Here is a 12,675-nt window from a genome sequence, read left to right as displayed (position 1 = left end):
AGCACTTTTGGAATTTTAATGATATCTTGAACTAGAGCAGGGATCGGCAACCCGCGGCTCTTCCATCCATCTGATGCGGCTCTCTGTGCTTGTAAAATAATGAATGGATATTAAAATAAAATGCTTTATATTTTACTGAATTGATTTTATATCTGTAAGTCAATTCTATGTGAAGATTGTCTGCGTAAACCTGAACAGTTCCAACCCAGTCTTACTGTGAGACCGTGTTGGGTCACGCTTGTGCGTAATCATATGCGCTCATGAGCTGAAGAGGATGTGAGATTCTGGGCTTCTCCTCAGACGGCTCCTGGATGTGTCGCACATTGGAGACAGGAACAAGCGCTATTCAGCCAAAGTTTCATAATCAGGGAACATTTTCTAAGTGACAAGTCTCTCTGAGAGACAGGGTTTGGAAAACACTCGCTTCAGTGGGAGGAACCTTCCCGCATGCGCTCTGGTTCTGCGTCGCTCGGATCCTGCACGTCTTTTAACACATTGGTCAGGATTGACGCACTTTGTTTTCATTTAGTTGGTTAAAAAAAAGTCGGGCTTGGGCTCGGGCTGGGCCAGAGAATCCTGAAAACCTTTTCGAGCCGGGTCGGGCTGGGGCTCCACCCCCTCGGGCCGGGCCGGACACGGGCTCAGATTTTAGGCCCGTGCAGGGCTCTAAGCTAGAGTGTGCTTCTAGATTGTTTCTGTATTCAACTAACCAAAGAAACTAGTTTGAGCCTACACCCCTCTCTTCCTTGATCTGCATCAACTTCATTTGTGAAATTGTAACATTACCATCGTTTAAAAACAAGCCCAAAAAATATCACACCAAATGTGTAGAATGCGTTATAATTTATATCAATTCAAAAACAACCAAAGATACATTCATAAATAATACATTCACTTAACGAACTTTTTTTTTCTTTTTTCCATTTGCCAGAAAACTATGTTCATCAAAAGAAGACAAATATATTATGGTTTCTGTACAGATCAGAGGACTGTTTTCCAAAAAGGAAAACATGAATGTTTATGCAGGAGCCACAGAGGAGACCTCTGTCTTTGATGTGGATACTTCAGAACCATCGTCCACCTGTTTGCCAAAGAGTTGCATGATGCATGTTCGAAACTGAAAGAATGAAAATGTGGTTAAAATATGAACAAAACACATTTGATAAGAGTAGCTGATACATTTAACAATGAGTCTGTTGTGCCCACCTGCCGATTCATGAAGACATAAATGATTGGGTTATAGATGGTGGCGCTCTTGGCAAAGTACGCAGGCATGGCAGCGGCCAGGGGATGGAAGGCATATCCAGGGTTGGCCGCAGCAAAGCAGGCAAAAAAGGTGTAAGGACCCCAGCACACACAATAAGCTACGATCATGACGACAACCATCCTGGAGACTTCCTTCTCAGCTTTCTGGGTGGACTCGGATTCCTTCTGCTGCATGGCAACCTGAGGTCCACACACCAAGACAGTCAGGTTGACCTTTGATAGTTTCCTAAGATTCATGTTACGTTAGACTGACCACAACTTACAGAATGGATGGCCAGCCACACAAAGAAGTAGCAGATGATGATGACTGCCAGAGGAAGGAAACAACATGTGATCATCAGAACAATCATGTAGGACAGGACTCCTGGGTCTTCACTTCCACTGAACACATCAGGTCCACAAGAGGTTTTCAGTCCATGGGGCCAAAACCTGAGACAAGAAAATATTTCCATATTGGTAAATGCACTCAGACTTTAGTATCTACTCAGTCCACACATTGGGGTGTAAAATTGGGGCAGCAGATGGTGGAATGGTAGAGGTAGGTTTTCCAGTAATCGAATGGCTGTAGGATCAATCTTGGCTCCTGGCAGAGAATGCTGCAGTTGTGTCCTTGGGCAAGACACCTTTTCCTCCTTGTCTGTTGGTGGTGATGGGAGAGACTGGTGGTGCCTGTGCTCAGCAGCCTCGCCACTGTCACTGTGCCCCAGGGCAGCTGTTGCTACACTGAAGCTCATCACCACTAGTGTTTGAATGTGTGTGTGAATGGATAAATGACACACTCTAGTGTAAAGCACTTTGGAGTCCTCTGACTACTAAAGGTACTGTACGAGTGCAGATCATACATTTAAATGGCACAGGAGTTGGGGCGACGGTGACACAGGGGTTAAGTGCTCGCCACGTAATCGGAAGGTTGCAGGTTCAAGCCCCGCTCAGACTGTTGCTGTCTTTGTGTCCTTGGGCAAGACACTTAACCCACGTTGCCTGCTGGTGGTAGTCGGAGGGACCGGTGGCGCCAGTGCTCGGCAGCCTCGCCTCTGTCAGTGCGCCCCAGGGCAGCTGTGGCTACATTGTAGCTCATCCCCACTAGTGTGCGAATGGGTGAATGACTGATTGTGTTGTAAAGCGCCTTGAAGGGTTCCAGGACTCTAGAAGGCGCTAAATCAAATAAAGGCCATTTACCATTTAAAAGGCTAAAAAATCTAACAAAAATCAACAGATTACCTGCTCCATCCAAAGATTGGAGGAGCACACCATGCAGCAGACCAAACCCAGGAGAACACAATTCCACCTGTGGCCCATTTGGCATCAAACTTGACATTTCCAAAAGGTTTGCACACGACTATCCATCTCTCCCAGGAGATGATGGTAAGGGACCAAAGAGCAGCAATACCTGTGGCAACAAACAAGATGCTCAGTTCATTAATCAGTCACACTTTCAAACTATCCAACCAAAAGATCTTGTTTAAAAACAAATACGCCTACACTTAAAATACGTTTGTGGCCACTTACCACAAGTGGACACGGTGAAGCCCTCAAAGACGCACATAGGGTGTCCTAGAATGAAATACCCAAAGAACTGGTTGCACACACTGATGGTGCTGGCAAAGACTGTTTCTCCAAGATCAGCAATTGCAAGATTGACCAAGATCCAGTTTAGAGGATGACGGAGCTTCTTGAACTTTGCTGTGGCCACCAAGACAAGACCATTGGTGAAGACTGATGCAACCACCACAAAACACATCCAGATGGTTGAAAGGTTGTAAACCCATCGAGGAGCGATGTGGTAGTTGGGTCCTTCAAATGGATCTGAAAGTTAAAACCGTAGATATCAAATTAGTCACAAATTAAAATTGGTAGCATTCAAATTTACAATTTTAACATGAACTAAATGCATCACATTTTTATGAAACTTTTTCAAAGATATAGCAATAGTACTGTACCTCGGGTGTTATTGCTGTTTGTGTAAGCAAAGGCAGACTCTCTTGTTGTATCTTCATAATTCCTCCTGGCTGCAAACACTGGTTTTCCCCATTCCTCTGCCATTCTGATCTCAGATAGAGGTTCTTAGATGTCTGATGTCCCTGTGACTTGTAACCTCCTGGGGTGGCAACTGCTTTACATCAGACTTCAGCTTTTATACCGAAGATTCAGTTACCTCTGATAGGATTACTGTACAGTAATGTTACGACTGTGGTGTGCCAGTTGGCAGTAATGCACAAAGTAAATACACCTGTTATGACCTGTAAATAATAGCAACACCCAAAGTGGATTTCCGTGGACTCACCTAGTATGAGGATTAGCTATGAGATCCTTGAATAACACGTTCACGGATATTTTAACTAATTATTTTTGAGCCCTTGTTGTTGTTCAGTTACTCGTTCTAACTTCACCAAGTCTACCGCAGTTAGGAACTGAACACCCAACATTGCTGCATTACCATCTTCATAGTTTTCAAGGTTTGAAGGGCATCGGATTCTTTCATTTCCTTTGAGTGCAAGAAGTCATCATTAAATATCCTGACATGTAAAACACACAAGGCAGGAAACATGTCTATGTTTTGCCTTTGTGTATTGACTTGTTTTATTTTTTCATATTCTCTAAGTGTATGTCCTGCCTTAACGAGTGAATTTCCTCACTGTGGAATTAATAAAGTCTGTTCTATTTTCAGTCTGTATACTACTGTGAATAGGTAAAAGTGTGGACTGGTCAGGACCAAAGGACAGGCTGGTCTTAAAACAGATTTAAAGGATAAGAGGAGATCCGCACTTCAATAGAAGCCATTACACTTTTTCACATGTTTGGTAACTAAGACATCATTAATCCCTCCGAAAGAAGATTTAACCCAGAGCAAAGGAGTTTTGATCCCCCTTAAAGACTGAGGCTAACGTCACTGTCCTTATGGCATAGATAAAGTGGAAGGGCCGCATCATGACCTTTGTCCGACCTTTTTCCAAATGGATTTGAGAAAAACTGGTATATGTAGAGACTGCACAGGGGATCCACCTGATATCTATCTCTATGCAGTTTGGGACTGCCCACCGATTAAAAAAGTTTTGTGAGAACCACAATGACTGGACTGTACCATCCCTGTCTCCCCTCACTCTGACTGCTTGGTGTCATCACAAATATTACCTTTAAAGCAAAGACATCTCACCTACTTCTCTCGGAAAACTGGAAACAAAGGAATAGCTAAAGTGTCAGACAGTTCAAAGAGCATCTGTTGGATCATGTCTCAGTGGAGAGAATGTCTGTCGACAGAACAAATTTCAAGTTAGAACACATTGCAGTCTGGGACCCCATGTGTCTTGGGTAAGTAAGTAAGTAAATTTTGTTTATGTAGTACTCATCACAGAAAGAGAATCACAAAGCGCTTCACATAGATCAAAAACAAAACAAATCATAAGGTCACCTTAACCCTAACCACAACCCTAAAATCAAAATGATCTGAAGTTAGTATGAGGATTGCTGTAAAGACTCTGACACTAGTCAGTGACTTGATGCAACCTGCTGGGTTCCTTATATAGGAAACTTTTTACTGATTGGCTTAATGAACTGACCTGGATTGGAATGTTTACTGTGTGAAGTGCCTTGAGACGACTTGTCGTTATTTGGCGCCTTACAAATAAACTTGAATTGAATTAATTAAAGTCAGGCAAACAAGTAATGAAATTATTAAATGATCATAAATATCATAAAACAAACTAAAGATTATTATAAATTTGAGTTAAAAAAGAAAAAAAGAAAAAGATTTAGGTAAAAGCATTCCTAAATAATAAAATGAGTTTCGGACCAGCGTTTTTGAGTGGTCTTCAAAAGGCATTGACTGGTCAAAAACAACAATCAAGTTTCTCAAGTTTGACTTGACAGCAGAAGCAAATTGACCAAGTTGTTGACTAATCAGAGGAACCATCGCTGATGTTGTTAGATCTACTTTAGGGGGACTTCAGGAAAAGGGAGAAGAGGCCTCTGGACTCCATGTGATGGTCCTAGAGGTTAGGTTATGAGAGGCTACCAGAGACAATGTTCTAAATCACCTCTCATGCACACTTGTGGAAATAGAGCTGTCTGGTTTGAAAGTAGGAGAGATTTATTAGGCGATTGTGGTCAAAACTTTATTCATTTGGAACATAGAAAACAAACCAGTGCATTCTTCAGAGCACCATGAGGTCTGATCAGATCTTTTCTCTGCTGTTCAGATGCTGATGACCATCCTGGAGGATGAAGGAATGACGAGGCTTTGAACTGAGCTCATTAAGCCAGGGACATCTGTTTTCGAGCCTTTCATCATCATTGTTGTTGTTTTTTCTACTTTTAGGTGTTTAGTGAAATAAAGTTTATTGCAAAAGTGACTCTTGTTAAGTTCCTAATGTTGCTAGTATGATGATGTCATGAATAAAAGTTTAACCCCAAATGGTAATATCAGAGTTGTAGCAGGGCTTGTTTTTTAAAGTGAACCAATAATAATTGATGCACAGATAACGACATGTCCCCGAGGCTGATGGCTACTGGCTGGAAGGATCTGCTGAAACTTTCTGCAGACCCAACAAAGACTTTTATTTAACACTCTGCTCTGCTGTGAACCTCACTGTGTTCTGTAGAGAGCGTAACCATTATGCTCTACAGCTTTAATAGTGGGGTGGGCAGTGCTGATCCTCAAGGGCTGCTGTCCTGAATGTTTTAGTTTCCCTGTTACAACACACTTAATTAAACAGATCTTCAACAACAATTTTGCCATCTCCAAAAAGAGCTGCAGCCACGCCCTCGCCGAACACCTGAACCAGATGCCATGAACTATCCTGATTCTGAGGAGCTGGAATGAAGCAACTAAGAAAAGCTGGTTAAGGATCTAAGGACCATCAGCTCTCCAGATCAGTGTCTTTCCTTCTCAGAACCCAGATTGGAAAAATTAACAGACACTGGTTATACAAACATTTCCTTATCACTTTTGAAAGAATTGCAGCATCATGTCATTGGCTGAAGACTGACTAGGTTTTTCTACCACTGCTCACCAGTAAAGTCATGAGTGCCTATGTGCAGATGGACATTGAGGAGATATGTGACTGAGTCTGTAAAGGGGCTATCCTCCAAAAATATGAAATCAACCCAGAGACTTGTCGTAAGTTGAAGTGGGACAGACTCCCAAAGAGCTATATGTAAGACTAAGGCCCTGTCCACACGTAGCTGGGGATCTGCCAAAACGTAGATATTCTTCTACGTTTTGGCCTGTCATCCACACAAAAACAGAGTTTTTTCACACGAAAAAGGATCTTTTTAAAAACTCCGGCCAAAGTGAAGATCTGCGTTTTCTCCGTTTTGGGTGTTTGCGTGTGGACAGACAAAACCGGAGTTTTAAGGTCTGCAACGTCACTTTCTGCGACAAAAAAATGCTGACATCATGTGTGCAACCTGTGTTTATACTAGCCAACAGCATGGATGCCCTCAGAGCTGCGCTCGCTTTATCAATTGTCCAAGCGCTTTGTGCTTGTTTGTTTTTGCAAGCGGAATTACTGCTCCTTGTGGAAGACCACGTATTTATCCGGGTACGTGTGAACAGAGTTTTTTTTAAACGAGGTGGTGTGGATGCAAGTTTCTGGAGGGGCGGATATTCGTTTAAAAAAAAACGGCTACGTGTGGACTAGGCCTAAAATACCAATACAAATGGATCCAAACCCGTTGCCATGGCTGAAGGCTGTTTCTCACGAGCAGCCTTCTGACTCATCCTGCACTCATGCAATTAGTGTGACTGGTTCCACCTGCAATTTTCATGTCCATGAAAGTTATGCTCACTTCTTTTCTTCATATGAAAATTGTGTTATTGGTGTTGTAGATATTGTTCAGGTGTTCCGTTAGTGTCTCTGCTTGTTTTGTTTTTTTTTTGGAATAATTTCCAATATGTTGTCCACGTATTGTTTTAAAAATGTTATTTTGCAGTTTGGGGGTGGAGTTGGTATGGCTTTTTGCTCTAGGTCCTCCATGAAGAACGCACAAAAGGTAGCTGATAGTGGTTCTCCCATGGTACGGCCTTCCAGTGCCTTTTTGGACACCCAAAGTCACTTTACAGGATAAAACGCAATAAAACAGTTGAGAAAAAACATAAAACCATAAAACCAATCAAATCAGTCAGAAGTTATAGGCAGTTTTGAAAAGATGTGTCTTGAGGCTGGAATTGAAAAGGGTGAAGCTGTCAATGTTTCTGAAGTCTGGGGGAAGTCTGTTTAAATCCACAAGTAACAACAAAAAAGAAAATATGAAACAAGAACCAAAACCAGTAATAACCCTTCCATACATCAAAAGCAAAACAGAAAAAATTATCACAACGATGAAAAAACACGATATGAACACACCAACAAAACCATACAGGACAGTAACAAAACGACCAGTACACCCAAAAGACCCAAAATGTGGAGTCGGACACAAAATACATTGCAAACTCTGCAATAAAATGAATGCATGAATGCATTAGTAGATACTAAGCAGTGTTTAGCGTCCTCGTCTTGTTGAAAGTCCAGCCCCGGTGCAGCTTCAGCTTTGTCACTGATTCCTGGAAATTGGTCTCCAGAATCTGCTGATATTGATTGGAATCCTTGCATTCCTTAACTTTAACAAGGTTCCCAGTCCCTGCACTGGCCACACAGCCCACTGCATGATGGAACCACCACCATGTTTTACTGTAGGTAGCAGGTATTGCTGTGTTCTTTTTCCTCCATGCATAACGCCCCTTGTTATGCTCAAATAACTCAGTTTTAGATTCAGCAGTCCACAGCACCTCATTCTAGATATAAGCTGGCTTGTCCAGATGTGCTTTAGCAGACCTCAAGATGCTCTGCTTGTGCTGTGGGTGGAAAAAAGGCTTCCTGTGCATCACTCTCACATACAGCATCTCTTTGTGTAAAGTGCACCGAATAGTTGGACAATGCACAGTGACTCCATCTGCAGCAAGATGAAGTTGTAGGTCTTTGGTGCTGGTCTGTGGGTTTATTGTTCTCACCATTATTTTCTTCTGTTTATCTAAATTTTTCCTTGGTCTGCCACTTCAAGCCTTCATTTGAACAGTACCTGTGGTCTTCAATTTCCTCAATATGTTCCTAGCAGACAGCTGTTTACAGACGTTACTTCTTATCTTTTCATGTTATTTTGAAATTGTCAGTGTTTTAATTTTTAATTTATATATACTTATATAAAGCTCTTTTGTTTCTTGAATTTCATTGTTTATCTTTATTATTGTATATTTTTTTTACATTTATATTGGCCTCACTCAAGAGAAATGCTTTCTAGTCATATTTGTCAGGTTTCTTTGGGCTTGTACAGCTTCAGGGATGTCCTTCCCTTGAATGTAATGATACTTTGATCCAAGGTAATCTGAGGGACTGAAGGACTTGTAAAATGTCCTTTCGGTAAGTAACATTAAACTTTCATTTCGTAACTTGCAGAAAAAAATCTATGCACAAGTTTCAAAGCACAACTCTTAAAACCCACATCTCAGTTTACAGTTACAAAATGTGTTACAAAACAAGAGTTACATGTTACAAAACTTGAAATACATGCTACAAAACAAATGTTGAATGTTACAAAGCATGAATTACATGCTACAAAATGGAAGTTACAGTTACAAAACTTGGTACAAGTTGCATGTAATATTGTTCCCATCCTAGCTCCATACGAAGTCTCCAAAAACAACAAAGCTCACGCCGGCCTTTGTTTTTCTTATTAAGGAGGACACCAGTGACTTTTATGTGCATTTTTGCGCTGCCTGTGTGCTCACTGATTTCTGTGTTCCTGAGAAGTCCTTGAATACTATACACTGTTTGTTAACTAAAAAGGCCCAAATAAGACCGAACCAACACAATCCATCCCGATTGTACTGACTCAGATGTGTAAGCACTTGCTTCTCGCACCAGACCATCTGTCAGGAATCTTGATGTGACCTTTGACCCAACTCTTACCCTGGATTCCCATGTCAGTTATCTTGTTTACTCTTCCTTCTTCCATCCAATAACCATTGCTAAGCTGAGTACCATTTCGTCAATGTCTGAACTTGAGATTGTTATCGAAATCTTTATTTCCTCATGCTTGGACTATGGCAAATCACTTTTCATTGGTTCTGGTTTTTAGGGCCTTAAATTGATAAGCGCCATCATACATTGGGGATCTTTTCAGTCCTTACACCCCCAGCAGGTTCCTGAGGTCAAATGATCAAAACCTGCCGGTTGTGCAGCGCACCAGGCTGTCATGGTCTGAAGTAAGTGGCTACTAATTGTCTCCTGAGCTTCTTGTTTCAGGTGGGAGTTCCCGAGAAGCAGGTACATCTGTGGCCGATCGTCCAATCATCCTGGTCAGGGATTTAAGGAGCTGGGGGACAATTACACTTCACCAGATTATCATGAAGTTGATAGTTTGAGTAGGACCCAAATGTGGTGAGGCGGTGATCAAAAATGCAGCCTGGATGGTTTCAAACAGCATAGTGTTTATTTTAAGCTTAGATTGGGAGCAGGAACAGGGGGTAAATACATGAAAATACAAACACAAGGAACCAAAAACCCATTTCACGTTAGAAGTGCTCCCATTTGGAATGAGCTTGCGGGTAAATCGCCACTATTTTGTTACATGCCGCTTTTGCAGCTGTTGGAAAGAAGGGGTGTGGGGGTGAGTGGAGACAAAGTGAACAGGTGCGCTCATGACTGACTGTAATGATGGGCAGGTGTGTAATCTGAAGGATGGAAGGTAATTCAAAAACACAAGAGGACTAAATCTGAAGCAGATTAAACAATAAGATACACTGACTAAAATAGGATGATAGATATTAGACATAAAGCTTGAGATAATTAAATCAAACGAGGGGAAGCTAGATGAAGATAACAAAATCTAAAGAAACTAAATAAAACTAAAGAACAAAAAGGAAACTAAACGTTGTTGACAGGGTAGTAAATAGAAGTAATGTGCAGAAATGTAAAGACATAAGGCTAAGGTGAGGTGTGAACTGAACATGAGAGTCGATGATGACAAAGATAACACAAGAAAAAAAACTGCTGAGAGATACACAGGAGTAAAGGGTCATGGACACAACAGGAGGCTGAACAAACAGGGTCAGGGACCAGACAATACACAGGCAACACAAAGAGAGAGAGAGGGAAAACTAAAGAGAAAATAAAAACTGAAAAGGAAATTAAGAGTTAATGATTAGCTACTTATTTATTAAATGGTCAATACGATGTGATGTTCTATATAAAATATGACATATCAGTCTAATTGGTCTTTGAAGAAATTAGTTTCTTTGACTTATTCAGGGAACTTACACACTTTAAGAGACAAGCATGTTTGATTGTTGTAGTATATAAAAATGATTTTAATTCTCTTTTCCTAAACTTAATAAAAATACATGACAAGCAGGCCCGGATTAATGCACAGGCTTGATATGGCTTAAGCCTAGGGGCCCTGTGTGTTCTGGGGCCCCCACTGGCCAGCTAAAAATATATAATGTTATTTAAATTTACATGCAAGAATATTCTTCAGCTGTATTGGCCGATAAAATCATAAGTGACACTGACTGGGTAAACATTGTGGTGGTCTTGAGTTAAGTAAAGTGTCACGTGATACGTCATATTCATGTATCATAGGCTGCTACACTTAACGAGGGAAAATGAAAAAAATGTCAAAAAGAAAATATGACAGCGGCGCTCAGAAAAGAAAAACGGAGAGAATCAAAGAACAAAAGCACAAAAATCTTCTGCAGAAAATCCCAAAATTGACAGGATATTTTAAACCTGCTGCTGGACCTAACAGCAGGTTAGAAAAGCAAGACGTTCATGATGAAGGTGTAACGTGATGAAGGAGCTATTCCTCCGCAGGTTATTTAACCTCTCTCCACAGATGCCTCTGACACAGTACTAAGTGCATGAGACTGCCTCAAGGTCATGCACTTGCTTCTAAAACTGTTTTCTTTCCAGCTCAAGAGAAGATTGAAGATAAAGGACTCTTTCCTTTTAATACATCAAAGAACTCTATTTTTAATAAAAGCTAATCAAACAAAGTGTTAGTCAATAATGTAATGTTGACCAATCTGTGAAATGACAATGTTATGATTAGTATGCTTTAATAAGTAATATGACTTTAGTCTAGTGCACTAGACATGCTGACTACACAATAATGTAAAGGCATGGCACATTGCTGTTACTGATCCAATCAGAACCTTCCTTTCTGAAGTGTGACATAGTCTCTGTGGTGTTTATAAATCTGCCAACTTTGATTCGACCAGAAATCAAAACATCCAGATTAATTAACCAGTTCCAACGCCATCTTAGTTCAGTTTTCTGGAGCTCTCTGGAGTTCACCGCATGCTAAGCCAAGTGTCGGACCGGCCACCCGGACTTCCTTTTTAAGCCGAGAACCAACAAGCTGGATAAAATCTGTTGCATTTTACCAACCAAGCAACGGTTCCTTTCAGAATAAAAGCTGAACTCACTGACCCAAGGAGGTCCATCTGACGCTGTGAACCAACTGTCGCTTTTTACCTGGAGACAATCCAAAGACTAGTTTGTCGTACTGCTGACGCTGTTTCACTGGCTCCTGCACCGAAAGGGGGGTCCGAGGACCTGGCATTCTGGATCTGTACGGAGGTCTCATTCTAAGGGTATGTGTGGAGCGACAAAATGGCGTCTCATGTGTTTACGAAACTCCGATCAAACTCTGATCATAGCTAGAAGCAAAACATCACAACATCATTCAGACTTGCTTCTCCGGATACGAGAGTTCTGGTTAAACATCACTCACACATACACCATTCATCTCGAGTCTCATTACACCAGATCCATCCATCAGTTAGAGTTAGAGTTAGTCTTGTTTAAAATTGTTTAGAAATAAATCATCTTAGACGTTTTAAAGGACTCTCTCTTCTCTTGTCTCTCAGTTAATACAAAGTGTTACAAAATCCCTGCAATAAAAAGTTCCAATCTTCTGGTTAAATAACTCAGCGGTCCGTAAGATTGATTTCATATCCACTATGGAATCTTATGTCTCACGGGTCCTTAATTAAATGTAAATTAACTTCTTTCACAAAGGCAACAGAGCTATGCTAGCTAGAGCAGCAGCAGTTCATGATGCTAGCTTAAAAGAGGGAACGAGCGGTCACAGAGAAGCTGATATTGTCCACTTGGGGGCAGAGGCAGACCTGCTTCAAGTAGTTTCTGAAGGGAGCCCGGCAGAAGGTCCTAGCCAGGTGACGCTGATGGTGGATGCCAACTTAAATTCGGATCCTGGTTGCTGGAGTGAAATGGATGAAAATACCAGAAAATATTGGATTAAAATGGGGCCGGACGTTTGCTGCAATAAAGACGCTGATGTTGCTGCATCGGAGAGACAACACAAACATCAAAAATGGTACTTTTGTAAGTCTATGTTTATTAGAAAATTAGC

General features: G+C 41.2%; 1 protein-coding gene across 1 annotated transcript; it reads right to left on the bottom strand.

Moving 5' to 3' along the window:
- Nucleotides 1-871: 871 nt before the first annotated feature.
- Nucleotides 872-3,399, bottom strand: LOC107385857 (red-sensitive opsin-like). Its single transcript, XM_015960001.3, has 6 exons — nucleotides 3,207-3,399; nucleotides 2,776-3,072; nucleotides 2,488-2,656; nucleotides 1,530-1,695; nucleotides 1,207-1,446; nucleotides 872-1,117 (listed from the first exon to the last, which is right to left on the bottom strand). The coding sequence occupies exons 1-6, from the start codon at nucleotides 3,307-3,309 to the stop codon at nucleotides 1,019-1,021; spliced, it is 1,074 nt and encodes a 357-aa protein (XP_015815487.3). The 5' UTR covers nucleotides 3,310-3,399; the 3' UTR covers nucleotides 872-1,018.
- Between the last annotated feature and the right edge of the window lie 9,276 nt (nucleotides 3,400-12,675).

This window comes from Nothobranchius furzeri, chromosome 3, assembly GCF_043380555.1.
Source record: "Nothobranchius furzeri strain GRZ-AD chromosome 3, NfurGRZ-RIMD1, whole genome shotgun sequence".
Lineage (NCBI taxonomy): Eukaryota > Metazoa > Chordata > Actinopteri > Cyprinodontiformes > Nothobranchiidae > Nothobranchius > Nothobranchius furzeri.
This window is presented reverse-complemented; position numbering and strand designations above follow the sequence as displayed.